At 43.2% G+C, this 26,832-nt stretch overlaps 1 protein-coding gene across 3 annotated transcripts in view; it reads right to left on the bottom strand.

Moving 5' to 3' along the window:
* The window catches only part of KHDRBS3 (KH RNA binding domain containing, signal transduction associated 3), a 188,329-nt gene that overhangs the window by 107,058 nt on the left and 54,439 nt on the right, over positions 1–26,832 (bottom strand). For all 3 annotated transcript variants that reach the window (XR_007148572.1, XM_047842388.1, XM_047842389.1), the window contains exon 2: positions 17,579–17,697. Coding sequence is in view for 2 of the 3 variants with exons in the window: in XM_047842388.1 (XP_047698344.1) it covers positions 17,579–17,697 (119 nt within the window). In the remaining variant the exon portion in view is untranslated. The remainder of the gene's footprint in view (positions 1–17,578; positions 17,698–26,832) is intronic.

Here is a 26,832-nt window from a genome sequence, read left to right as displayed (position 1 = left end):
TATTTTTGAGAGAGAGCAAATGGAGAAGGGGCAGAGAGAGAGGGAGACACAGAATCCGAAGCAGGCTTCAGGCTCCGAGCTGTCAGCACAGAGCCCAACATGGGGCTTGAACCCACGAAGTGCGAGATCATGGACTGAGCCGAAGTCAGACACTCAACTGACTGAGCCACCCAGGCACCCCCCAATAATGCTTTCAAATAAAATCTTTCCTTAACCTAAGTCAGGATTTGTTTTCTGATAACTGGATTTGTAAATGAGAACTTAATACATTTTCACTTTCATTTTTTATTAATAATTTCATCTGTCCACAGATTTGAATAAGAGGTGAAAGTATTATTTCCAAGATCAATGATATTTTTCCAGATGCCAATTAGTACAGAACTATATTATACTACAAATTTTATAACTGTAAATAGGAAACTTTGTGCAAACGATTACAAAGGATAAACCAACACAGAATAAGTATATTTGAGTTTCACTGCATAACGTGTAAGATCCCGTAATTATGTTCTTTGTTGAAAAAGACCAAATGTTTTTCTGAACTAGCTTTAATTGACTTAAACTATATTTGTGACAGGACACTGCTCCTTGGGGAACAATTACACATAAGCTGTCATTTCATAAACAACTAAGCCTCAAGAACATGTCACGGTCTCCATTAAAAGGTTCCCTTAATTGGGTGCTCATCAAAAAGTTGGTTAGTCCAACAAAGGGATGTTTTATTGACCTCCAACTGCACACTAAAACTGAACTTGTAACCTCTGCCAACATAGCCTCAAACGTTATCTTCCAGAGCTCCCCAGCCCAGTAAACGGCCCTGCCGTCAGCGCTCTGACTCAAGCCAGAAACTTCCGCGAGGGCAATGAGGAGACCTTTTGTGCTCACTGGTCTACCACCTGTGCATAGAGAGCATTTAATAAATGGATTCATTATATCTAACAATTTCACCTCCCCGGGTCCCTTACACCTGTCTATTTTTCTGCAGACGCCACAAACTCCCAGCCGAGGCCACCGTCATCGCACACTGTGCCCGCTACGGAAGCCTTTCTCCGTGTCAACCTCGGTATCCTAAATCAGCACAGCGCTCTTCACACAAAGGTCACTTTGAGACATTCTGAGTAAAACACAACTCCCAACAACCTTCTGAATGAAGTCCCGATGTCCCGACGCTGCTGAGAAAAGCCCCTCCTGACCCAGCTCTTGCCCACCTCTCTGGCTTCTCCACTTCCCTGCTCTTGACTTCTTCCAGTCTGGATTTTGTGCAGTTTCTCGAAACTACCACATCCTAAGAACTACCCATTTCGGCTCAGATGGGAGAGCTGGAAAGAACGAACATCACTCTTGCCCTCAAAACCCGAAGAAAGCTGGACAGAATGCAAGTTAATGCTGAAGTCCCAGGGCAAACACCAACCGCACCCAGGGCAGGGTACAGGCACCTGCTGGGAGAAACGAGACTCGAGCGCCTGCTAATCTAGGGCGGGCTCGCACCAGAGCAGGAAGCCCTGAAGGCCACAGAATTAGAGGAGCTGACGCTTTGTTAAAGGTCTTCCGGGCAGGAACTCAACACTCACAGCCCCAGCCTCCATGGGCCCACAGGGGGATCAGGGTTAGGGTTAGGCTGAGATCTGCTCAGACCCACACCCTCATCTGCAGGAGCAAAGACAACAAAACCACTCACCCCCCCCCCCCTTTTCTTTTAATACTTAAAGATCAACAAAACATGCAGTTAGGTCGGCGTCTGCCCTCTGTACTGTCATTACTGCTGCAACACTGGTGAAGTGGCCAACTTGCTCTAGGTGGACAGTGGAAAACACAGGAGATGATGAGCCCGTCCATGCTGAGTTTCAGGTTTCAGCAGCGGCAGCCGGGTGACAGACAAGTGCAACTTACATGCAGACCACCGCATCTACTAACTGCCAGGAAGCATCCACGGAGCCCCTGGTGTTCACGGTGGGCTGGCCTGTGATGGTTACAGGGAAGTGGTGTCCTGTGCAAGGACACAGGGACAGAGGACTTCCTGCAACGTGAACAGTAAGTGCAAAGGCCCTTGAATTCGAAGGCGCTTCCAAGAACAAGAAGCTGGGAGCCTGGGGGGAGCAGAGCTAGTCTAGGCTGGGAAGTCAGACACAGGGTAAAAGAGACGGGCATCCAGCGGGCCTTGGAGGCCCTAAGAGTCTGGATTTAATTTTAAGTTCAGAATGTAAATGCAATCTGGGTGGTTTCATTTTCGCTCTGTATTCTGGTCACTGCTTAACTGTTCCCTATTGATATGAACCCCCTCTCTCAACAATGGCAAACTTTACCTGGTGGGAAGAAGGGTGTGAAGTGAGCGTACTGGCAGTCCCTGCTCTTGGCCTGCTGTCTCCTGGGGCCACAGGGCTTGTGCGGCAGGCGCCTCAAGCACCCAGAGCCCACACTCTCCTCCTCCTGTTTCCCCACGTGACACTTAGCATATCGCCTTTCGTGTTAGATTCCCGAGAAGAGGGAATGTGTTATACTCAACTCTGAAAGCAACACCTTAATTCCCGTCTCCATTCTTAACAGTCTGCTACACGCGTAGTCAGGCATTTATATATAAAGGGCACTGAATCAGCAAAATCAACAGAATACACTAATGAGCCCTGGGTCGGGGAATCTGGTCTCCTGGCTACTACTGCCTGAGAAAGCCTTAGCTGTATCAGCAGTATCACAAAATATAAAACTCTTTGGCACAACAGGAAAAGAATTTCATAACGTCAAGTCCTTTCAGTGGCAGAGTCCCTCCTGCTCACCACGCCAAACACGTGCATAAGTGTTACGGGATCTTCCCCAATAGTAACCGAATTCTTCCACACTCCCTTCGCATTGGCTGTTCTTAAATGCACTTGACCAGCCAAAATGAAATCCTGGGATGAACCTGACACCTGCTAAAAGCAAGCCCTTTGTCCATTATGGCTTTCTCCCCTCCCGACCCCCTGACCTGAACCCTGCAGCCTAGACTGTGGCCAGCATGTGCCTGCGCGGGTCACTTCACCAGCCCTGTCCGGCCCGGCAGCGAGAAAGCAAGACTCAACAGTTACGCTTTAATGCTACCTTGGTTATCTGTAGCTACACAGCAGACTAACCCAAAACTTAACAGCTTTAAACAATAACCATGTATTTATTTGCTCATAATTCAGCTCCTGAGCACCGTGGGCGAGCGCTGGCAGGCAGGCAGACCAACAGGGACTGACCAACCGGGGCTGGAGGACCAACAGGCAGACCAACCGGGGCTGGAGGACCGAGTCCCAAGACGGCTCACCCCCACCTCTGTTCTGCAGGAGGAGGCGGTCAACTGGGGTCCGCAGTTCTTGCTTTCAGTGATTCTCCCCCACCTGGGTATCCTGGGCTCCCGCTTATCAGGGTGACCTCCAGGGGGCAGACCTTTTACACCGATACACAGTTTCGAAGGTCAGAAAGGCAGAAGCTGGCGCCCGTTAGCTGGCGTACATCAGCTCTGCTGCAAGCTCCGAGGGGAACGAGCTGTATGGTCAGGAGACACTCAGGAAGGGCACCGTGCAGGGCATGGGTACAGGGAGCAGTCCCGGGGGCAGAGCACCACCACACCTAACAGTGACAGAGCAGTCCTTTAGCAAAACGTTAAGTTTTCAAAGCCTCACATCAGTCTTTTCTAGACCTACCTTATTTTCTCTGAATGTCGGGGAGGGCATGGGCAGAGGCTGTGACCCCCTGAGCGCTGACACTCTGCCTCACGATGTCACCTAAAGAAAGCCTAGAGTGTGTCACAGCAGCACGACGGAGGGTGGCAGACCTCCGGTATATGGGTCCTAACTGGCCACCAGCATCTTGTGATTAAGTGTCTTATAAAATCTAAATGTTCATTAAAATGCTTAAAAAGACATCTGAAAACAACCACAAATTAAAAGGGTGCTAGGGCTCCTGGGTGGCTCAGTCGGACTGGGCATCCGACATCAGCTCAGGTGATGATCTCATAGTTCATGAGTTCTAGCTGCACATTGGGCTCGCTGCTGACAGCTCAGAGCCTGCTTGAGATTCTCTCTGTCTCTCCCTCTCTCTGCTCTCCCCCACTCTCTCTCTCAAAAATAAATAAACCTTAAAAAGTAATAGGGTGCTGAGATAAACAAGGTAGTTTAGTTCTACAGAGATGGGTCTGAAGTAGGATATGAGACACAAAAGGGAGAATATAAGAATTTCTAAAAAATGCTTGGATACAGCATGAAGTATACAGCTTATTAATTTAAGAACTAAGAAGATGTGGGGCACTTGGCTGGCTTAGTTGGTTAAGCATCTGATTCTAGGTTTCGGTTCAGGTCATGATCTCATGGTTTGTGGGATGGAGCCCCACATCAGGCTCTGTGCTGACAGTGCAGAGCCTGCTTGGGATGCTCTCAATCTCTCTCTCTCTCTCTCTCTCTCTGCCCCTCCCCTGCATGAGCACGCTCTCTGTCTCTCTCAATAAATAAATAAACTTTAAAAAATTAAAAAAAAAGAGCTAAGAAGATGTAACAAAGGAAGGAGGGCCAAAAGGGAGCAAGCAGGTCACCAGTGACAGCAAATGTGGATGCACCCTTGGCTATTTCTCACATCAGGCAGCAAAGAATTATCCCCACCACTGGTCCTCACACATCACATGGAGACACACAAGTACACACACATGCACTCATACGTGTGTACATATGTGTATTAGCGTATGTATGTATAAACCCGTTTAAAAATTCTGCATCTGTTCCATTACTACTACAATACTTAGGGCAACAGATTCAGCATTAACGATAGATGAAATAGTTCCAGTATGAGAAGACTCTTCTTCTTGTCATATCCAACTGGACCACAGTTACTTTTACTTTGTTGTAAGGCTGAGCTTGTACTAAGCACAGGGGAAGGATCAACACTGCCATTTTTCTTGCTCATTTCAAATGTATTTTTAGACCTTCAATTCAGTTTCTTTTTTTTTTTTTTAAATGCTTATTTATTTTTCAACGTTTAATTATTTTTGGGACAGAGAGAGACAGAGCATGAACGGGGGAGGGGCAGAGAGAGAGGGAGACACAGAATCGGAAACAGGCTCCAGGCTCTGAGCCATCAGCCCAGAGCCCGATGCGGGGCTCGAACTCCCGGACCGCGAGATCGTGACCTGGCTGAAGTCGGACGCTTAACCGACTGCGCCACCCAGGCGCCCCTCAATTCAGTTTCTTCTGCAATAATCTTTGCCCATTTAAAGTAAGTTTAACTATCAGCAAAACTAAAAGGGAACCGATGGAATGGGAGAAGATATTTGCAAATGACCTACCAGATAAAGGGTTAGTATCCAAAATCTATAGAGAACTTATCAAATTCAACACCCAAAAACAAATAATCCAGCATAAGAAATGGGTAAAAGACATGAATAGACACTTCTCCAAAGACATCCAGATGGCAAACCGACACATGAAAAAATGCTCAACATCACTCATCATCAAGGAAATACAAATCGAAACCACAATGAGATACCACCTCACACCTGTCAGAATGGCTAACATTAACAACTCAGGCAACAAGAGATGTTGGCGAGGATGTGGAGAAAGAGGATCTCTTTTGCACTGTTGGTGGGAATGCAAGCTGGTACAGCCACTCTGGAAGACAGTATGGAGGTTCCTCAAAAAATTAAAAATAGAACTACCTTACAACCCAGCAATTTATCCAAGGGATACAGGTGTGCTGTTTCAAAGGGGCACATGCATCCCAATGTTTCTAGCAGCACTATCAACAATAGCCAAAGTATGGAAAGAGCCCAAATGTCCATCGATGGATGAATGGATAAAGATGATGTTGTGTGTGTAATCCACACAATGGATTATTATTCGGCAATCAAAAAGAATGAAACCTTGCCATTTGCAACTACGTGGATGGAACTAGAGGGTATTATGCTAAGCAAAATTAGTCAGAGAAAGACAAATATATAACTTCACTCATGAGAACTTTAAGATACAAAACAGATGAACACAAGGGAAGAGAGCAAAGAAAAAAAATATAAAAACAGGGAGGAGGACAAAACATAAGAGACTCTTAAATATGGAGAACAAACAGAGGGTTGCTGGAGGGGTTGTGGGAGGGGGGATGGGCTAAATGGGGAAGGGGCATTAAGGAATCTACTTCTGAAATCGTTGCACTGTATGGTCATTAACTTGGATGTAAATTAAGAAATAAATTATTAGAAAGAAAGAAAGAAAGAAAGAAAGAAAGAAAGAAAGAAAGAAATTTTAACTAAGACTAGGTAATGCCATCCATGAATCCCTAAGAAGGCACATACAACAGCTATACGCCCTAACATAGTGCGAGCAAATTAAGACTACCTTTTGCACTGTGGGATTCCCCCTTTACCAGAGGGTACTGTCTCAGGGTGCACACAACTGCATGGCACTTACAGGAACCACATAATGGATCTAGCATTAATCTATGTACTAAATATGAAGTTTACCTTCTCAAGTGGAGCATGGGCTCTGGAGGCAGATTTCTGGGATTCAAATGCCTGTTACTTAGTAACTATGAACCTGTAGCAAATTACTTCTCTATTCTTTAGCTTTTTCAAATGTGAACAGGAGATAATCATTTCCTCCGAAAGTCATAAAGATTAAGTAAGTTAATACATGTAGGATGCTGGAACAGTGTCTGACACATAGGAAACCATAAGCTACCTACACACTAAAACAGAAGTTCCAGCACCAAATATATTGTGCACACATCCCTCTTTGGAAAACATCACCCACGCATTTGCTTCCTTTACAGGGGAAAGAGAAACCCTCAAGAAACACATTTTGTTTATGATCTCGCATTCCTCTGACTCCTGCCCAAAGGCAAGAACAAAAAGGAAAGAGTAAATGAGGTCTGTCTGACCTGCCTGCACTTGAAAAGAAAGACCAGATCCCTGCTTGTATTAGCTCTATGGGCCACTTTGGATTCCAGTGATTTAACTACTAACCCAATGGTTAAATAAATCCACATTTTTGTTGGTATCCAGAATACTGATCTTATTTGAATTAAACCAATGTCATAAATGCCAAATTCCAAACAATAGTTAAAATCTAATAACAGACTTGAGACCATGGCATCCACCTGAAACGGAGTGGTCTCTTCAGAGGTAACACATTTATTCCTTGGCATAGCTAGTAACTGAGTCAAGCTCTCGATTACTGACAATAACTTTCATGATTCTCCTAATCGCCTGTAAGAATAACAATTGCTTTTACAGAGATGAATTTCCTAAGAATGAAAGTCATTCCAAACTTGTGTTTGAATCAATCATTCCTGAATTTTAAGAGGAATTTAACAACGGAAGACCTTTTATAATGCAGAATACCTTCCACTGTATATTCTAGTTGTTTCTTTACCTCTATGTTATAAGTCTTTCAAGGCTCCCTCCTGGCTATATAAAATCCTAATGCCCACGGTACAGCGCTAAAGGTTTCCCGGACTACCTACTCCTCACCATTCCCAAGACTGCTATGATCTACTATTCCCCATAACTATACCATTCTGGCCCAACAGTTTACTCTGCCCTCTCTGCTTGCTAACATCCTGAGCTTACACTTAAGGACTAAATTTAATTCCATCTGTAATTCTTCCTCTGAAAATAGCAATTTTTTACATCTTGAAATTCTTATGGTGTCTGACTACCTCTCTTATGTTAATTCAGTATTTACCCTATATTATTTAGTGAAATGTACTCTGTTTCTTCTGTTAGAGTATAAATCCTCTGAGAATAATTAGGATCCGTACTGGATTCATCATTTTTCCTACATAAGAGTTTCTTAAGAAATACTTGTGGAATTCAGTTTATTTTATCCCAAACAAAAGGGCACTAATCAACCCAGTTTTTATCAATTTTCTTTGCTACAGAAATTACTGTGACCTATTAAAGCCAGAGGAAAATATTATTATTTAAGTTTATTTATTTGCCAACCACAAATCAGTAAGTATTACTGGTAGCAGTTGAGATTATTTGGTGTTGCCACATTGACTATGATTTTAACATCGTGTTTACTTCCACATGGCAAAGAGCCCAACTAATTTAAACCTCAGCAACTCTAAAAATCAATGAAGTGTACAAGGAACTTCTCCAGGAGATGATATAGGCAAAATCCATACACGCAGGCATACACAAATAATGGACAATGTGAAATAATCTACATACCTCCTACTCTATCGGCTCGGGCTGAATTATAGTCTTTGGGTGAGTAGATGACAAAACAAATACAAGAAGCAAACTATCTGGTATATTAATGAGTTTGAAGTTGTTAGCGAGAAACTCCGAGACCACACCAGTCTGGCTGCCAGGGTGGGGAATGAAACGGAGGGTGTGAAACTGCAGGCAAGAAACCAATCTGGACGAGAACCTGTTACAGAAGATGGGTTAGGGAAGACAGTTAAGGAGTGGTAATGGAATGCAGACATAGAGACGGATGGTAATTAACTGAGGAAGTAGAAATAATAAATGTGTAAGTCACGATATCTCAAGAATGGAGGGGAAGGAGGTAAATGAAGGAGGAGCCGGTAGACAAAAAGCACACACTCATTTCAGGCGCGGGCACTCAGGTACACGTTGTCTGTCATTCAGCGAAATAAGGAACACAGGAAAAGGTCTACGTTTGCCAAGAAGGGGAGGAAAGAAGGTCATTTAAGGGCCCACCAAATCTAAGCAGGATGTGGGATATCCAAGTGGAGGTGTCCAGGAGGTGCCTGGTCTGATGAGCAGGGGGGAAGAGAGGGAGGGAAAGAGAGAGACACAGAGGGGACACATCAGATGTCAGAAAGCTAGAATATGACTTACTATATGGCATAACACAAGAGGGACCGGCTCCTAAACCCGAGTTCTTACCTCTCCCTAATGGCTTCTCAGTATCAATGTGTCCCTTGTTTCATGTAATTATGTGTCAATTACTTGCCGTGATAAGATAAAATTTCATTGTTTGGTCGTGGTATGAATTTCTGCCATTTTACCTCCCTGGGCAGGGAATCCTCGAAGTGAGGGCCTATGCTTGTTCACATTGCCTGTATCCAATGCCACCACAGTCCAGGGATTTTCAGTCGATCCGACTTGGTGGGGCCCAGAGCCAAAAGAGTCAGTACAATACTATTATTTAAGACCTGTAACTCACTAGTAACACCCTGCCAAGCGCTAAAGAGGATTTTACCTTTTGGCGCAGCAACACACAGACCTATCTATCGCTCCTCAGAAAGTAAGTGGTGGCAGGATCCAAGATTCGCACGTAACAATACTTATCACAGACTGATTTCTAAATGTGCTGTGTTGTGACCAAAGTACACACATGGTAGCATTTCCAGTCTTTCGCTGCAATGCAATTTTGGGGACCTACATATGACCACATTTTAGGATTATTTATTTGGCTCAACAAAACAGTTGTAGTAATAATAATAACCCCCCAAAACAACATGAGTCAATTCTTTCAAGAACCCTTCAATTTGTGCCTGGCCGTTTTTGGAGTCCACTCAGCAAATCTAAATCTAAGTTCAAGGCCTGCTTTCCAGGTCAATAAACAAGAACTTCAAAGAGAGTAAGGGAAAAGTTACTACATCAGATTTGAAATTCCCTCATAATGGTTTCTGAATGCTATCTTATTTGCAAATACCAATTTAAGTAATTGTCATGACACCAGCACGTGTCACAAGATCCCCAGGGCCTGGCCGGGACCTCTGGGAAAGAAGGAAAGTAGCCTCTACAGGTGCATCCCTCCCTCTCTACTAAGACCACACAGCCCTCGGCTCCCTGTGAGGTGTGGGCTGTTAAGGTGGCAGGAGAAGTTTGGCGGAGAAGGCAGTGTGCGGTCAAACAATGGCCTGATGGGCCAGTGTGTTCCCTGAGGTTCTGGAGTCCAGAGTCGCCTTCCTACTTTCTCATGGGGTCCCGAAAGTTAACGCCTACCGGGAGGGACAATAACAGCGACTTGTCACAAATACGTGTCTTTGAGCCATTTGTTTCAGTATCGGGCTTCCTTCCTGTCAACAAGTTTCAAAATCCCCCACTAGCCAGCCATGTTAATTTTGACAATGGCACTTATACAGCGAGAACTAACGTACAAGTACATTACCACTTTATTTCTACAGGTAAACTAGCAACTGGACACCAAAAACAGACATTATTTTCACATAAATCCTCTGGAAAAAAATATCATACATGCCTCTGAAAATCAATTAGGAGCCACAGAAAAGGCAAGTGTTAACATACCAATACGACTGTCAAAATATTCACTACTGTGAGAAATTTTTAAACCCATGGAGACTTCCACGGAGCAGAAAATTCATGGATTTTTCCTTGTCTGTAACATGCTATGAGGGAAAAATGCAAACCAGTTTCAAACAAGAGAGTTTCCCTGCGCTTTAATTCAAACTCCAGGAGGGAACATGTTTCTAGAAGTTACATCTCTCTTCTCTCTCTCAAAGATCCATAACCTAAGAGCTTCTGTGAAAGAGCATATGTATCGAATTTAAAATAGGCACGTAATTAGGAAAACATTCAATGTAACCAACCATGTTGATTAATATAATGTTGCCTGAAAACAGAACGTATGCATTAGAATGCTTCGGGGTGAAACCACAGCTACCAAATTCAGCAAATTAATAAACCTGTCTTAAACGTGTAACTGAAACGGACAGAATCGAACTCGGTTCACTAAATCTTAATCATAGGGCAAAGGTATCCTCCAGACTGACAGTCTCAGGGCCATTTCTTCCCCCAAATGGAAGTATTTTTTATCCCAATTATAAAAGCTGCACCAAATCGCTGACCATTAAAATACGGAAACACGTAAAGCAGAAAACATACATATCCTAGCCTCTGGAGAACAACTGCTGTTGAGTCAAGTCGTTGTTTTTTTCCAAATAATTGTCCAAACGGGTTACCCTCAGCTTTCTAGGTCGCTCTTTTTTTTTTTTTTTTTTTTTCACCCAGCACGGTCACAGACCGCTTACCACAGCAGGAGGGCGTGTATGCGTGTGTCGTGCCACACGGAGGTGGATTTCATCTCAGCTCGCGGCTCATTCTCCAAGTGGTTCTTCCACCCCAGCACCACTCTGCCCGCGCCACGCCCTCTGCTCAAAGGAGCCCACCTCATCCTCCTCACTTCCTGTTCGAGCTCCGCAGCCCTCACGGGCCCACCCCACGCTCCGCTCCCCTCTCACTTTATCGCTAAATCTTCCGGAAGATCCGCACCTCTTCCTGAAAGTAACCTGTTGAGCCAAATAAAGCGGCTTCCGGTTTCGCAACCGCCCTCCGCCCTGTGTTTCCGGGTCACGGCCACCCCTCTACCTCGGCCCGTCTTGCTTCTGATTCTAGCCAGCTCGGCCAGCACACCCCCCCCCCCCCCCAAGAGAGGCCACCTTAGGGAAGGCTTCTCTGAGGGTGTCAACATGACCCTCCCGGGGCACCCCAACACTGAACCTCGCACGCTGCGTTACAAACGTTGAGCTGTGCGACTGCGCTCCCCGCCAAACAGAAGGCCCCGTGACAAAGAAACGTGTCTTAGTCACTTCTGTTTTCCCGGTACGGTAACTGGCTCACAGAAGACCCTCGATAAATATTAGATATGTGAATGGACGCAGGGACCGAACGATGAATGAAACAGAATAACAACAACAACAACAACAAAGGAACGTAAATCTAAAACGCAAAGCGTCTGTCGGTTCTTAAAGGCAGGGCACCCTGTTCCGATGGTGATTTGGCACTCACACCAAGGGTAAGGGTTCATCCACCGGAAGACCCTGGACAACAGTTTCTACAGCTTTAAGTCTTAAAAAAAAAAAAAACAAAAAAAACATAAAACACTGTTTACTCTGAGTTTCACACTGCACAAGCTCCGCCATACGATGCAAGAGGGAAGGTGCTTCGGCTCTGAGTGCCGAAGACTCGCGTTCAGGGCTGTCCAGTGAAGCAGGAGCAGAAGTGGTTCATTGAGAGAAAATGTTCAGCTGATGGGAATCCTTTGATTAGATGGAGTTTCACAAGTAGCACTTCCGTCCTACCCGGAGGCTGAAGGTGTTCGGTCACCGGGGCCGCGCGTCAAGCTGGGCTGCCCCCAGAAGGCCAGACGGCCGGCCTCCTCCAGCCCAGTCTACTCGCTGACACCAGCGAGAAAGCCTTTTCTTAGAGCTGGTGCAAGTGCCACACTAGCCGTAAACGGAGGCCTGGCTTGAAACTCCTGTGCTCAGCTATGCTAAGCAGAAATCTCCTCCCTCCCTCGGCACTCTGAAAGCGGCGGGCTGCTAAGCAGCCAAGTCCGATAGGGGAAGTACTCGAAACAGTCTCCGCTCTGTGTCACATGCAGAAATCCTCATTTGTCTTCCCCCACCCTCGTCCAAGCTGACAGCGAGATCTCATTTCATATACTTTTATTCAACTCGCTCGTGTACAGCAAAGTATTAATTCCAGATTAATCATCTACTGGGCTATGAACTATTTAAAGACAGGGAGAGTCTGCTCATCGTTCTATCTACTGCGTATTGAGCACCTCGGGTATTGAGCACAATGATCAACTTATAAAGGCTTCCATGAGCCGTGTTTTGTTTAGTAATGAGTCTGCCTATGAAATGTCCACAGCGTAGATTTCTCTTTACCAAAAATGTACGTCCTCAGTCCTGTAGGTATGGCTGTGTAGGTTCCTAACAGGCTGACCGTCTATACAGTTACATATGTCATATATTTATATAATATATATGATATATATGAATGTATAGTATATATAATATAATATAATAATATAATATAATATAATATAATATAATATAATATAATATAATATAATATAATATATAATATTAGTTAACTATAAATTCTTCAACTCTAAACAAAGTACAAAAACCAATTATCTGACGCCTCTGGAGAATGACCAAAACAAGGGGATTCTGAAAGGGAGTCAAAGCTCGGAAGAAGGGAACAGCCTGGGCACATTTACTGATGTTAGAGTTTTTAGCCTGAATGGCAGAGTCTGAGGCAAGCACAGTGAGGAAATGTGAGGGAGGGATATGAGGAAAGACAGCCAGAGACGAGGAGCCTCCAAGTTGGTACAAAAATGCACCCAAATCTCCGGTAACCCCAGGACCATGTATGCCAAAAACAAACACAAAAGTCAAACTAAGGAAAGAACAGAACTGAGATCTGTATGCCACCCAACAAGTCTGCGGTCTTGGATCCAAAATTACCAACATTCCTCAAGAAACAGAATAGAATCCAGTGTTTTGACAAGATAACACTCAAAACACCCAGGATACAATCCAAAGTCACTCACATGCAAAAAGTTGTAACAATATGACTCATTATCAAGATAAAAGCTTATCAATTCAGGTCAAATACAAGATGACTAAGATTTTAGAACTGGAGACTTTAAAGCACCTATGTTAACTGTGCTCAATAACACAAAATAACGTTAACACCTCTAACAAATAAAAAGCAGAAAATCCCAGCAGAGAAATTTTTTTACACACACATTTATATATGAATCAAATAATAAATTCTGAAACAGATCATTACAATACTTGATATAAAAAATTTATCTGATGGGGTTACCAGAAAACTAAAGATAACATAGGAGATAATCCATGAGTTTAAGATAAGGCAGTAGAAATCCAATCTGAAGAGTGGGGGATGGGATGGGGGAAACTATAATAAAAGAGGAAAACGCCACAGGAACCGTTTTGAGAATATCAAAAGGTTAAATACATATGTAACTGCTCTCCAAAGGTGGGGAGAGAAGGGGTCATAAAAAAAGCATTTAAAAAAATTATAGCTAAAATATTATGATGAAATGGACAAATCCCTTTGGGGGGGGGAGAGAAAGATCACAAAAGATTAAAAAATTCTCATTAATGCCATAATTAACTATGAACTGAATTATGGGGTGCCTAGGTGGCTGACTTGAGCTCAGGTCATGATCTAACGGTTTGTGGGTTTGAGCTCCACATTGGGCTCTGTGCTGACAGCTCAGAGCCTAGAGCCTGCCTCAGATTCTGTGTCTCCCTCTCTCTCTGCCACTCCCCTGCTCACACTGTTTCTCTCTCAAAAATATATAAACATTAAAAAAAAAAAATTAAAGACCCTGAATTCACCATCAAACTTCAGGCCCATATGGTTTCACTGCTGAATTCTACCAAATACTGAGGACAAAATAGCACCAAACTTACATTCTTTGGGAGTAGGAAGAGGAGGGGAGGGGAGGGGAGGGGAGGGGAGGGGAGGGGAGGGGAGGGGAGGGGAGGGGAGGGGAAGGGAAGGGAAGGGAAGGGAAGGGAAGGGAGGGGAGGGGAGGGGAGGGGAGGGGAGGGGAGGGGAGGGGAGGGGAAGGGAGGGGAAGGAAGGGAAGGAAGGGAAGGAAGGGAAGGGAGAAAAATGAAAAGAAAGGAAACGAACAAAAAGAAACAGAAAAAGAAAAAGAAAGAAGTACTTCTCACTTTATCAATCTGGCATAACACTAAGATCAAAATCTGATAAAGATGTTATATGTGAAAAAAAAATATATAGGCCAGTATTGCTCATGAACACAGATGCACTTGAATCCGACAATATATAAAAGGGATAATAATAAGTAGGGTTTAACTCAGGAATGTAAAGGTGGTTTAATTTAGATGATCAATCAGTAAGATTCACTACATTAACAGTGTAATGGAATAACATTCTGTGTTCATTTCAATAGACACAGAAAAGGCATTTAACAGAATTCATCACCTACTCAGGATCAAATCTCTCAGCAAAACTAGCTAGAAGGGGACTCCCTCGACCTAACAAAAGGCATCTACAGAGGCGCCTGGGTGGCGCAGTCGGTTAAGCGTCCGACTTCAGCCAGGTCACGATCTCGCGGTCCGGGAGTTCGAGCCCCGTGTCAGGCTCTGGGCTGATGGCTCGGAGCCTGGAGCCTGTTTCCGATTCTGTGTCTCCCTCTCTCTCTGCCCCTCCCCCGTTCATGCTCTGTCTCTCTCTGTCCCAAAAATAAATAAACGTTGAAAAAAAAAAAATTAAAAAAAAAAAAGGCATCTACAAAAACCCATAGCTGTTACCACTCTTAATGCTTTCTACTTTGGGAAAAAGGGAAGAAGGTCTAATCACACTATTTGTACTCAAGCATTAGAGATACTAGCCAATACAATAATGCAAGCTAAATAAATACAAGCGTAAAAACTGGAAGGAAGGAAGGAAGGAAGGAAGGAAGGAAGGAAGGAAGGAAGGAAAGAGGTAAACTTTATGTAGGTGATAAGATTACACACACAGCATATCCTAAGGAATCTGTGAAACAACTCACTAAAACAAGTGAATTCAGCAAGGTAGCAGAATACAAGGTCAACTTACAAAGTTTTATACTAGAAGGTTAAAAATTAGAAAACAAAATTTTAAAATATTCATTTTACAATAGTATCAAAAAACATATTTAAGAATAAATTAAAAAACAAGTAAGACCTTTACCTTGAAAGGTACAAAATGCTGCTGATAGAAATTAAAAATCTACAAATGGAAAGATATACCATCTCAAGGAAGAGAAGATTCAATGTTGCTAACATGTCATATCTCCATAAATTAATCCACAGATACCGTGCAGCTGCAATCATTATCCCAGCAGAGTCTTTTGTGAAAATTAATGAAATAATTCTTAACCTTACGTGGAACTGCAAAGGACCTATATCTGAGCTATCCGGAAAAAAGAAGGACGAAGTTGAACAGGCCATATCACTTAACTTCGCGTCTTATTACAAAAAGCGACAGTGACGGAGACAGTATGGAAGTGGTGTAAGGATCCATGAACAGATGATCGACGTGAAAAAGACACTGCACACAAAGGACTCTCGCTTACGTAGTCCTATGATTTTCATCAAAGGTCCCAACACAGTCAGTGGGAGGAAAGCATCGCTCAAACAACGGTACTGGAAAACCAGATATCCGTATGGAGAGAACTTCTAACCTTTTAGTATCACAACATACACATAATATCCGATGTACCACAGACCTAAAACTAAAAGCTATAATGGTAAAGCTTTTAGAGGAAACACAGGAGACGAGATTTATAGCTTCAAGACAACGCTAACATTCCTTTGAGGTCGCCAATTTGTTAGTTCACAGAAGGTAATAATCATAAAAGAAAAGAAAAAACCTGATATACTAAGACATCATCAAATTAATAACTTCTGCTGCTCACAAGACACTAGGAAGACTATAACAGGAAAGCCACAGACTGAGCCAAATAGTCACAAAACATGTCTAACAAAAGGCTTATATCCAAGACATATAAGAAAGCTCCTACAACTCAATGATGAGAACACATGCATCCCATTTACAAACAGGCAAAGGACTCAAAAAGACACTTGAAAACAGAAGATGCGTGGGGGTGCCAGGGTGGCTCAGTCAATTAAGTGTCCCACTCTTGATCTCAGCTCAGGTCATGATCTTACGGTTCGTGGGATCTGCACTGACAGCGGGGAGGGAGCCTGCTTGGGATTCTCTCTCTCCCTCTGTCTCTGCCCCTCCCCTGCTCACACGTTCTCTCTCTCAAAATAAATAAACATGAAGAAAACAAAAAGATACGTGAATGGCCAGTAGGTATGTGAAATGCACACATCATCATTAATCATCAGGGAAATGCATATTAACACCACAAGAAAATACCAATATACAATGAGGACGGTTAAAATTCAACAGATTGAGAACATCAGACACTGATGACGACACAGAGCCACCACACCTGGCTGGCACTGTTCCTGGAAATGTAACAAGGTACAATCACTTTGGGAAAAAGTATGGCAATTTCTTGTAAAATTAAGTGCATAGTAATTTAAATCTTAAGTATTTCCTTGAAATAAAAACATATCGTCACAAAATGTATGAAAACCTGTATGAAAATGTTCACAGCAATTTAATCTATAATTCATTTGCAACGAATAAGTAAATTGTGGCATATTCAAGTAACGGGACTACTATTCGGCAATCAGAAGAAATGAACTACTGATGTATACAAACAGTAGGCATAAATCATGTAGTACATGAACTCTCAAAAGAAAGAAAAACAGGATGAAAAGAGTATCAACGTTATCAAGTCATGCCCAATCTAAAATGATCAAGATTTCAGAATCAAAGAGAGACTTTAAAGCACCTATCATAATCATGCTGAATAACACAACATTTGCAATACACGAAAAATAGAATATTTTTCTAGAACAGAGTAGAGTAGATAATATTTTGAACATTTATGTGTTTAAACCCTATGCTAAGCATTTACTATGGATAATCTTATTTAATTCTTAACAATCCAGCCTCTTACAAATGAAGAAGCTAAAGTCGAAAAATTAGTTCTGTAGGTCATCCAAAGTCACATCACTAGTATGACTCAGAAACACGCCTTAGGGCTCCTGAACTCACACTAAAGTCAAACAGAAAAGATAAGATCACTAAATAAGTTTCTCATTAACTTTACAAGTACCTCTGTGCTGGTGTGAGGTGAAGGAGGGCTATGCTAAGGGAAGACGCCTCAAGAAAATATCAAACAATACAAATTAAACACCTGCTCCCTTGGGATTAGGCATACCACACCTGCAGACCTCACTGTCTTACCTTAGGGAACTGCTTTACAGGAATTAACACTTTCTGTCCCAGCTTCATGTTCTTATTAATCACCACATCGATGTACTTTTCTTCGTCCTTGCCTTCTCCTTTCTGAAACTTTTCTATCTCTGTGGAGGAAAAAAGATAACCATGAAGTATGTGACTTAAACCCCAGAGGTTGGGAGTTCTCACTAGCTCTACTGCGGCATGAAATCAAAGACAGAAATACGGACCATCAGATCAGTATGAGTTTTTCAAGTGACGACACGTTCCCCATTTTACCAATCGTCCCTCACCAGTACAGCAGGAAAAAGGCATAAACCATGGCTCTGACAAGTCCAATCTCAACAGCCCATGCTAATGAAGGAAGCAAAACGAACCAGTTATGAAACAGACACAAACAAAACGAAATTTCTCGGGGCTTTCTGGAATCCTAGACAGAGGCTGCTCAAATAGCTAAGAAAAGCCGGAGAGTATTCTCCGTTCAGTGTTACAAGGATATGACTCCCTATTTATCAGCTCCTCCTGGCTCTCCAAGGCTCACACCAGCAGGAACTGATTCTTTCAGATGGCATTAAAAGCCCTAGACAGCTTCTGTCAGTTGACGTCCCCAACCAAATCTACCCTCTTCATAAGTGACACGGATCAACTATACACTCAGGTCTTCCCTAATGTTCCTTTCTCTACCTATAATGTTATTATTTCAATTTCATACATCTCCTTCAAGATTCAGCCACATCAAATACTATTTTTCATGTGTGACTATCCCTTTCACCAATGGGGCAGGAGGGGAAGAACCAGTCACTTCCACCTCGATACTCACAAAACACTTTACGTACAACTCTACTGTAACTCCTAGATGACAAGAAAATGCGGTTCCTCCATACTGTATCTCTGTTACAGACGATGTTTGTGCCCCCCATTCATATGTTGCAATCCTCACCCCGGATGTGATGGTCTTAGAAGATGGGGCTCTAGGGAAGTGATCAAATCAGGACAGTGGTGCCCTCATGAAAAGGATTAGTGCCTTGTAAAAAAGAGCCCCCACACCTCTTTCACCCCCACCGCCACATGAGGACACGGCAAGAAAACTGCCATCTATGAATCAGGAAGTGAGCCCTCACATGACACTGAACCTGCAGGCATGTTGATCTTGGACGTCCAGCTTCTAGAACTGTGAGAAAGAAACTTGTGCTGTGTCCACACTCCCCAGCCTACGGTATTCTGCTATACATCCCAAGTGGACCAAGACATCCTCCCACTGGAACATAAATTTTACATAAACGTCTGTTTCTTCCTTCAACGAATGTCTACCACAAAGCACACACTCTGCGTACCTTCCAGATCTTGGAAAATACCAGTATGCGGTTTCCGCTCATTGCTGCCTGTAGCGTTTGGCTGCTTCAGAAGAACACCAACAGGTGCTTGAACGAGCGCTGGCTGAGTGGGTACGCGCACTGTTCCCCCCACAGGCCGGGCACAACCTACCCAGCACGGAGAAGGTCCAAAGACGGCGTTGGTTGCACAAAGGGCACACACCTTCGTTCGTTTTGCTTGCGGGGCTAGGAATACCAGTATTTAAAACAGGCCACAGTCAAGACATGATTCAATCCTCAGGCAAACAGGAAGCTCAGAAAGGTTACTTTGCTAATAATAAACGATAAAGGTAGGATTTCTCTCCAGGTTTGTCTAACTAGAAAGACAGTGTGCCACTGCAGGCTCGCCCACCATGTTTTCTGTCATTTGAGACAGAAAATAAGATTTTCATGGCATCTCAGGAGAAAAGGAGGATCTGCTTACATCTGGAGGCTGCCGTCACCACTGAGGAGCCGGGTGGCAGGACGCCTCCTCACGGTAATTGTCCATCCACCTACCCCTTCATTCCGTTCATTAGCACTAACCCCCCAGCTGTCTTACTTGTATTCAGAGCTAGACCTGATCTCTCGCCTCCACGGTGACAGTCTTGACACCTATCACGACAGTTCTGAATAAGGTCCTCCTCACCATTTTAACAAGTGTCAGAATAAATTGTTCCTTAACAATGCACGGTAGAAAGTCAGTATATATGTGGGACGCAATAAAAAATATATATCTGCCCTTTGCCCCAAGTTCCTGGCACAGACCTCCCAAAACCCTACAAATTTCCTGAGTGATAGGAGTGCATTTTATCATTCCTAACAAGCCCCTTTCAGCCATACCTGCCTTTATGCTAACGAGATGACTCTTGGAGGAAAAGGGGGCTGCTTGCCAGAAAAGCCAACCATGTGGAAAAACAAGCGAGGGCCAAGCTGGCACGTTCAGCACTCCCACCTGTGGGGACAGAAGAGGAGCTAGAAATGGAGTTCGATCACCAATGACCAATGATTTAATCAACTGTGTCCGCATCGCGAAAACTGTAAAACCCCCTCAACAACAGAATCTGGGGAGCTTCCGGGCTGGTGAACACAACCAAGTGCTGGGAGGGTGGTGTGCCTACAGAGGGCATGGGAGCTCCAAGCGCTTCCCCCAACACCTTGCCCTGGATCCCCTCCTTCTGTTTGGCTGTTCCCGACTTGTAGCCTTTAGAACAAACCATAACGGTGAGTAAAATGCTTTCTTGAGAATCCTGTGAGTCACTCTAGTGAATTACCCAACCTGAAGACAGGTCACGGAATCCCCAAACTTGCGGCTCATCAGACGGCAGTGTGGGTGGCCCGGGCACCCCACCTGCAGCTGACCTCTGAAGTGGGGTGGCCTTGTGGGATGCGGGCCTCACTCTGCGGGGTCTGCCCTACCTCCAGGAGTCGGTGTCAGCACTGAATTGGATCGAATTGCTGGACACGCAGCTGGTGCTGGAGAATTGACTGGTGTCAGAAAACCCCATACGACAGGCATTAATAAGGTGGTGGGGAGGAAGATGGGGGCAAGCAGGAAAAGTCCTGAAGACAAAAAGAATGACTGAGAGAAAGGAAAAGACATCAGCTCTGCAGCTTCTGACCAAGGCGTCCAAGAATCAAGATTAATACGAAGCCTCCAAATAAACTAATGGATTATTTTGTCTGCTTTCTTGTGTTATCCTAGGTTTTGATCCTGGAAACTGACTCAAAACAGAATCTGTATGGGAACAATGTGCATGAAAATAGACGGGCGTGAAATGCAAAGACGTACTTCGATAATCCTTGTTAACTGCTGTTGAGAAAATCTTTTAAGAGTACTTTTGACTTTCTTCTCTAAAAGTACAATATATACATGGTAAAAATTTAAAACAGTGCAACAGGATATAAACTTAAAAGAAAAGGTTTCTCCTATACCAATACTCCAGAAGTAATAATTATAACAATTTTATATACTCTTCCGGAAGTTTTCCACAAATAAACACATACGCATATGCCCATATGCACACACACGCGCACACATGCACACACACATGTGCGTGCGCACGCACACGCACATGGGGTTTGGAAACTAGAACTACTGGTGGAAATAAGCTAGCCTAGTTTTGTTTTCCTCAGTAAAGAACAACAAGTCACACTTTATCTGCTCCATCGAGTATAACAATTCAAGACTTCAGCTTTAATTAGAAGAAAATTAATTCCACATTTTTACTTATGCATTTATGGTATAATTGGAAATGCCTTTAGCATAAAAGATTCAACAAAATTAGATATACTGAAACTTTGTAGAAAGAAAACAAAAAACATTTAATGAACATAAATGTTCATTAATATAAGTGTAATTACCTGTTTTTTTAAATATTTATTTTTGAGAGGGAGAGAAAGAGGGAGAGGGAGACAGAGCATGAGTGGGGGAGGGGCAGGGAGAGATGGGGAAACACAGAATCTTAAGCAGACTCCGCACTGTCAGCACAGAGCCAGACACAGGGCTCAAACTCAACGAACCCTAAGATCATGACCTGAGCTGAAGTCAGACATTTAACCGGCTGAGCCACCCAGGTGCCCCGTAATTACCTATTTTCAAATAACCCTGTATTTTTATGATTTGTGAAAACTTATTAAGCATAATATATAATTCCATAATCAACATTCAAATGTTATTCCTTGAATCAATGATATGAAACAATTTAAGTACCATGTAAAATCATAAAGGTTAAAAAATTAGAAAAAAATTATTTGAGATAACACCTATGACTTTGAAAAGGCAAATAAAAATTTAAAAAATATATGCTACGTAATTTCCTTCTCTAGACAGTCAACTCTGAAAATCTTATGTTGCTAAAATATCTTGCTACCTTAAGTAAGCTTTGAATTATGTTAATATACAATATTTCACTGTTTAAGACTTATCTGAAAATTGTTGAAGCCTGATGCCACACCACATGCATGCTGGTCTCCAGGTAGTGGAACTAAAACACCACACAGCAATAGAAGCAGCCAAATCCCGTGCCTAGGGTCAAACACACCTCACTTAAATCATGGCCACTATACTTGTCCAAAGCCCTCCAGCTACCAAATTCAAATTGCGCACGCATGCGTGTGTGTGTGTTTTCTAGGCACTATTCATTCAATCAACAAGTCTCGGTTTTCCAGTTGATTGAGGATTATAATAAGTAGTTTGATGTTTTCATAAAAAATCATGAAATTACATTTAATAAACAATGCAAAAAAAAAAAAGGCAGGGGTATTGTACGTGATCTATGAAATCATGGAACAGCTTTCTGGTATTTATGCCTGTCCCTAACTGGGAGTTTTATTTTCCAAAACCCAAGTGACCACCTCACTGATCTTCTCTAGGGAAGGGAAGAGAACATAGCTGACACCACCAAGGTGGACATAACCTTTTAGTTAATTGTAGCCAGTGAAGACCAACCATAGAGAAAATCTAATCAGGTTTCTGAGGTGGAATGCATGGGGGACTTGACTTTCACTAATCCCCAGATTACATTTGTTACCACACAGTTCGATGTACCAATGCCATCTCCCAGCTCAGAAACAATAAGCAAATGTGTGATTAGGTTTTCGATGATGTCGGGGATTAAAATGTTATCTTTTCAAATGCTTGACATCAAATTTCTGTCAGCCCAGAAATCTAGTGTCAGTTAGAATGTCTTTTTTATTTGTTCATTTCTTTTTTTGTGTGTTTTTGCCTTGGGGTAATACAGAGCTTCCTAAGCAATGGCCACTTACCTTTCTATTTTAACCCACCAAATACAGTAAAATCTACTAATCCTCTAAAAAACAGCCAAATAATCTTTGGATTTACATAAGTTACATTTTCAATATTTATTTAAAACATTAAAAATGTTGAGCACTGTAAATTTTCATTAAAAAATGCTTAAATTCTCTCATAGAATCAAGCACATCTAAATTGATAATTTCCTTCTTCTGAGCAACTCCATTTCTGTGAATTCAACCTACAGATACACTTAGATAAGTGTAAAATATTATGTGAGAAGCTATCCATTTTGGCATCGTCTCTAACAGCAAAGCACTGATGATCATCTAACTGTGTATCAATGGGAGAAGCCTGGTTTCAGAAGCTAGGATATACCCACAGTATGAAACAGCGTACAGCTACTTTACAAGATTAAGAATAGAAAAAGATCTCCACCAGATACACTGTTCAGTGTGGTTGCGTGCACACGTGCATGCACTCACACACACACACACACACATAAACACACACACACACACACACACACAGAGTCAGTCTAAGAACATATGTTCATATTCACAGAAAATGTCTCCCTACTTATACATAAGAAACTAGCAACAGTGGTAACCTAGCGGACATGAGAGAATGCACTGGACAGTAAATAGGGAATAGGATGCTTTTCACTGTATCTTTTACGTTATTTACAATTTTTGAAAAATGAATTTTTCACCAATTCAATTTTACAAAGAATTAAATTTTTAAACATTTAAAAAATTTTAAAGACTTTAACAGAATAGAACAAAAACGTATACAGAAATGGCCATGCTTGTATTCTGCATCTTGGCTAGTAATCCAGAGTTTTACTCTCTCTTGACCATTCATTCACTTTAGGTTCTTGATTCAAGAATTATTTTACTGAAACTAATGGGGAATTTACCCGGGCTGCTTATCTCACTTGAAGCAACAGATATATTTCTGAAAATTACATGTAAAACATTTTGAGAATCTAGTAATATTTTAGAAGCAATGAGGTTCACTTGGGTGGGCAATGAAGACTGGTATCTACCCAAAAACTCCTGACTGAGTTCTGACACACTGAGGAAATTGTAGGAGGTGCTAGGAACAGAGTATAGAGAACGTGTGGCACAGGAACGGACACATTTAGTATCACGTACACGGTGCTGCAGAGAAGGGACTAATAGCTGCGGAATTTGGAAGATCACTCGAAAAGCGAACAAATATGTGCTAAAGGATAAGGAATGGAGTTTGTCAGACAAAGAAATGATGAATTGCTCAGTGAAGGTAAGTAACCCTGTGTAACACCAGTTCACATTCACCCATTCAATTAGTCAGACTGTACAGTTGATAGATGGAGTTTACCACAACAGAATAACCTCTTTTTCCCCTTTCTCTTCTAACGATACAAAATGGAATAGTTCAGGCGAGTAATGATGACAAGATCCTGCAATCACAGAGCCCATTAGGGAACAAGCTTAGGCATGAACTCAATTTCCTGACCCCACGTCCTGGGTTCCTGCAGAAAGACTGAACAGGTGCAGGGTGAGAAAAGGGGTCATTCTCTTGGACCAACACAGAGAAGAAGTGAGGACAAAAGCATGAAAAGGCAGGCCAGGCTCTTAAGGTCAAAACTGAGATCCTAACAGTTCGGCAACAACAGGCAGCTACTCAAAGTTGTTAGCTGGGAGTGGCGTGAAGGGAGACATCCTTAGGGAAAGGTGATCTGGCAGCTCAGGACCAAATGAAATGGATGTGATACAGGGAGGGAGAGGGAGAGGGAGACAGGGGGAGGGGGAGGGGGAGGGAGAGGGAGAGTGGGGGAGAGGGAGAAGGAGAGGGAGAGGGAGAGTGGGGGAGAGGGAGAGGGAAAGGGAAAGTGGGGGAGAGGGAAAGAGGGAGAGAGAGAGAAAGTTCTAAAACATAGCTAGATAATAAAACAGTCTGTCGGGATGAACAAATGTGGGACTGCACCAGACAGTTTATTTTTAGTTGATGTGGACCTCACAGGGCTGAGAAAGCCATCAGAGGCAAGGCGAAGCCTTCCTATTTAGAGAAAGCGTCAAGCCTACTGAATACCCAATCAGAGAAAACACACAGGGACATATCCATGCTCCTGACCCTTCTGTATTCTTCATCCCATGACACCCGCCTCTGGCCACAGATCCTAAAGCACCATGCGCACCCTGCCATATGGAGGCTTCTGAACTTGCTCTCCCAAGACTGGAACACGCTGCAAACACGCTGTTTGCCCTGCAGTGTCTTCTCTCTGGTGTCTCTACTTGGACTCTACTTCCTAGAAAGGCTGTCCTTGAATTCCGACTCTAGTTCACCAAGAAAACACGGCGCTCTGGCATGATGTTCACCATGGCTCTAACCTCCCGCTCAACGTCTGTCTTCTCCAGTAGACTGTCAGTCCCCCCCTTTTGGTCCCTTTCATAGTGCCGGCCATGTGGCGAGGCCCCCAGGTACACGCTATAAGAAAAGACGCTGAAAAGGACGCATCATTACAAACATACATGCTTACAGCCTGACTCTCACTTAGTCTTTTCACTGCTCTATCTCACGTGATCCTGACACTATTCCAGAATTGGTGAGCGTTATTCACATTTCACATGAGACAACTTTGAAAATATGTTTCTGAAAGTCACCGAGTTTGCAAGCAGCATTACTGAGACTCAAACCCAGGATTCTGAATGTGGGACCCTTTCCCAATATATTCCACCAACAGGTCATTAAAACGTTTTGTCTAGCTAACAACCCTATCAAGCCTGTAGTACTCCGTGCTTCCTCAAAGGAAAAAACGCATTCTCTACAAAACAGGTCAATGAAAGACTGTGTTAATGAGTCCATCCGTCCCTATGCTGAGCCCGTGCGGAATTTCTTCTAGTGTCAGAAACTGTCAGCTAGAAACCCTGAGACTCTGCAACTGTGCCTATTCCTAGAGCCTCTGTTCTTTTCCTGGGTGAATGATCCAAGAAACAGGATTGCAAAGGGAAACATCTGGCATTCAAACTAAGTAATCTGAAGAGGGTTTAACTAAAGGCCTATACATACAGGTGCAGAGAACCTAAAATAATAGCAACAAAGAATGGCATAGTATTCTGGGGTTAGTTAGGAAGGGAGCTGTTATTGCCCTAAGACATGAAGCACAAAGGGGCAAAGAGAGGCAGAGAGAGAGAGACTAGAGGGTGAGGACAGCCTGATGGGTCACAGAGGGAAGCAGGTGGTAACCTAACAGGGAGGAAGCCAAAGGCAACAAGCACTCTGGCCTCACTTCTCCCTCCTGACATCTGCTGCTGGAAACCTTCTGGGCAGGCACTGACCTGGGGGTGGGTGGGGCTGCTCAGACAACCCTCCCATCATCCATCGTATCAGCCTCCTGGGCACAGGGCAGGGCAGAGAGGGTGGAAAGAGACCTGGTAAGGCGAAAGGCAGTGCTCCAGCTCTAGATCTTTGGTAAACCAAAGGAGTCTTTAAAGAGTTTCTGGCACCTCCTCTACATGCAATGCTTTCCACGTGAGCTCACCACACGTGATACTATGCAAGAAAATACTGGAAAAGTAATGAAAGCTGTTTTAGAGGTCACTTATACCAGTACTAATTAATTATTATCATTACTTTGGTGACAATGATTCAGCAAGTACAGGGCACTGTGTGTGACTTATAGTCTCTCTCTAATCTGCCATATCTATGGTCTATCACGTCCATTTCACAGAAGAAGACCCTGAATATTCAAATGCTTAACAAGCTTGGGGCGCCTAGGTGGCTCAGTCGGTTGAGCATCTGGCTTCGGCTCAGGTCATGATCTCACAGCTCGTGAGTTCAAGCCCCGCGTCAGGCTCTGTGCTGACAGCTCAGAGCCTGGAGCCTGCTTCGGATTCTGTGTCTCCCTCTCTCTCTGCCCCAACCCACTCTCTTTCTGTCTGTCTCTCTCAAAAATAAGTAAACGTTAAAATAAATAAATAAACAAACAAACAAACAAATGCTTAACAAGCTTGCCAAAAGTTAGTTAATAAGTAGTTAAGGATCAACATCAAAGTCTCTCTAATGTCAAACCCCCTCTTACTAGTTGTTTAAAAGCTACTTAGTAATGGGGCGCCTGGGTGGCACAGTCGGTTAAGCGTCCGGCTTCAGCCAGGTCACGATCTCGCGGT

The sequence above is a fragment of the Prionailurus viverrinus genome, chromosome F2 (assembly GCF_022837055.1).
Source record: "Prionailurus viverrinus isolate Anna chromosome F2, UM_Priviv_1.0, whole genome shotgun sequence".
In the NCBI taxonomy this organism is placed as follows: domain Eukaryota; kingdom Metazoa; phylum Chordata; class Mammalia; order Carnivora; family Felidae; genus Prionailurus; species Prionailurus viverrinus.
This window is presented reverse-complemented; position numbering and strand designations above follow the sequence as displayed.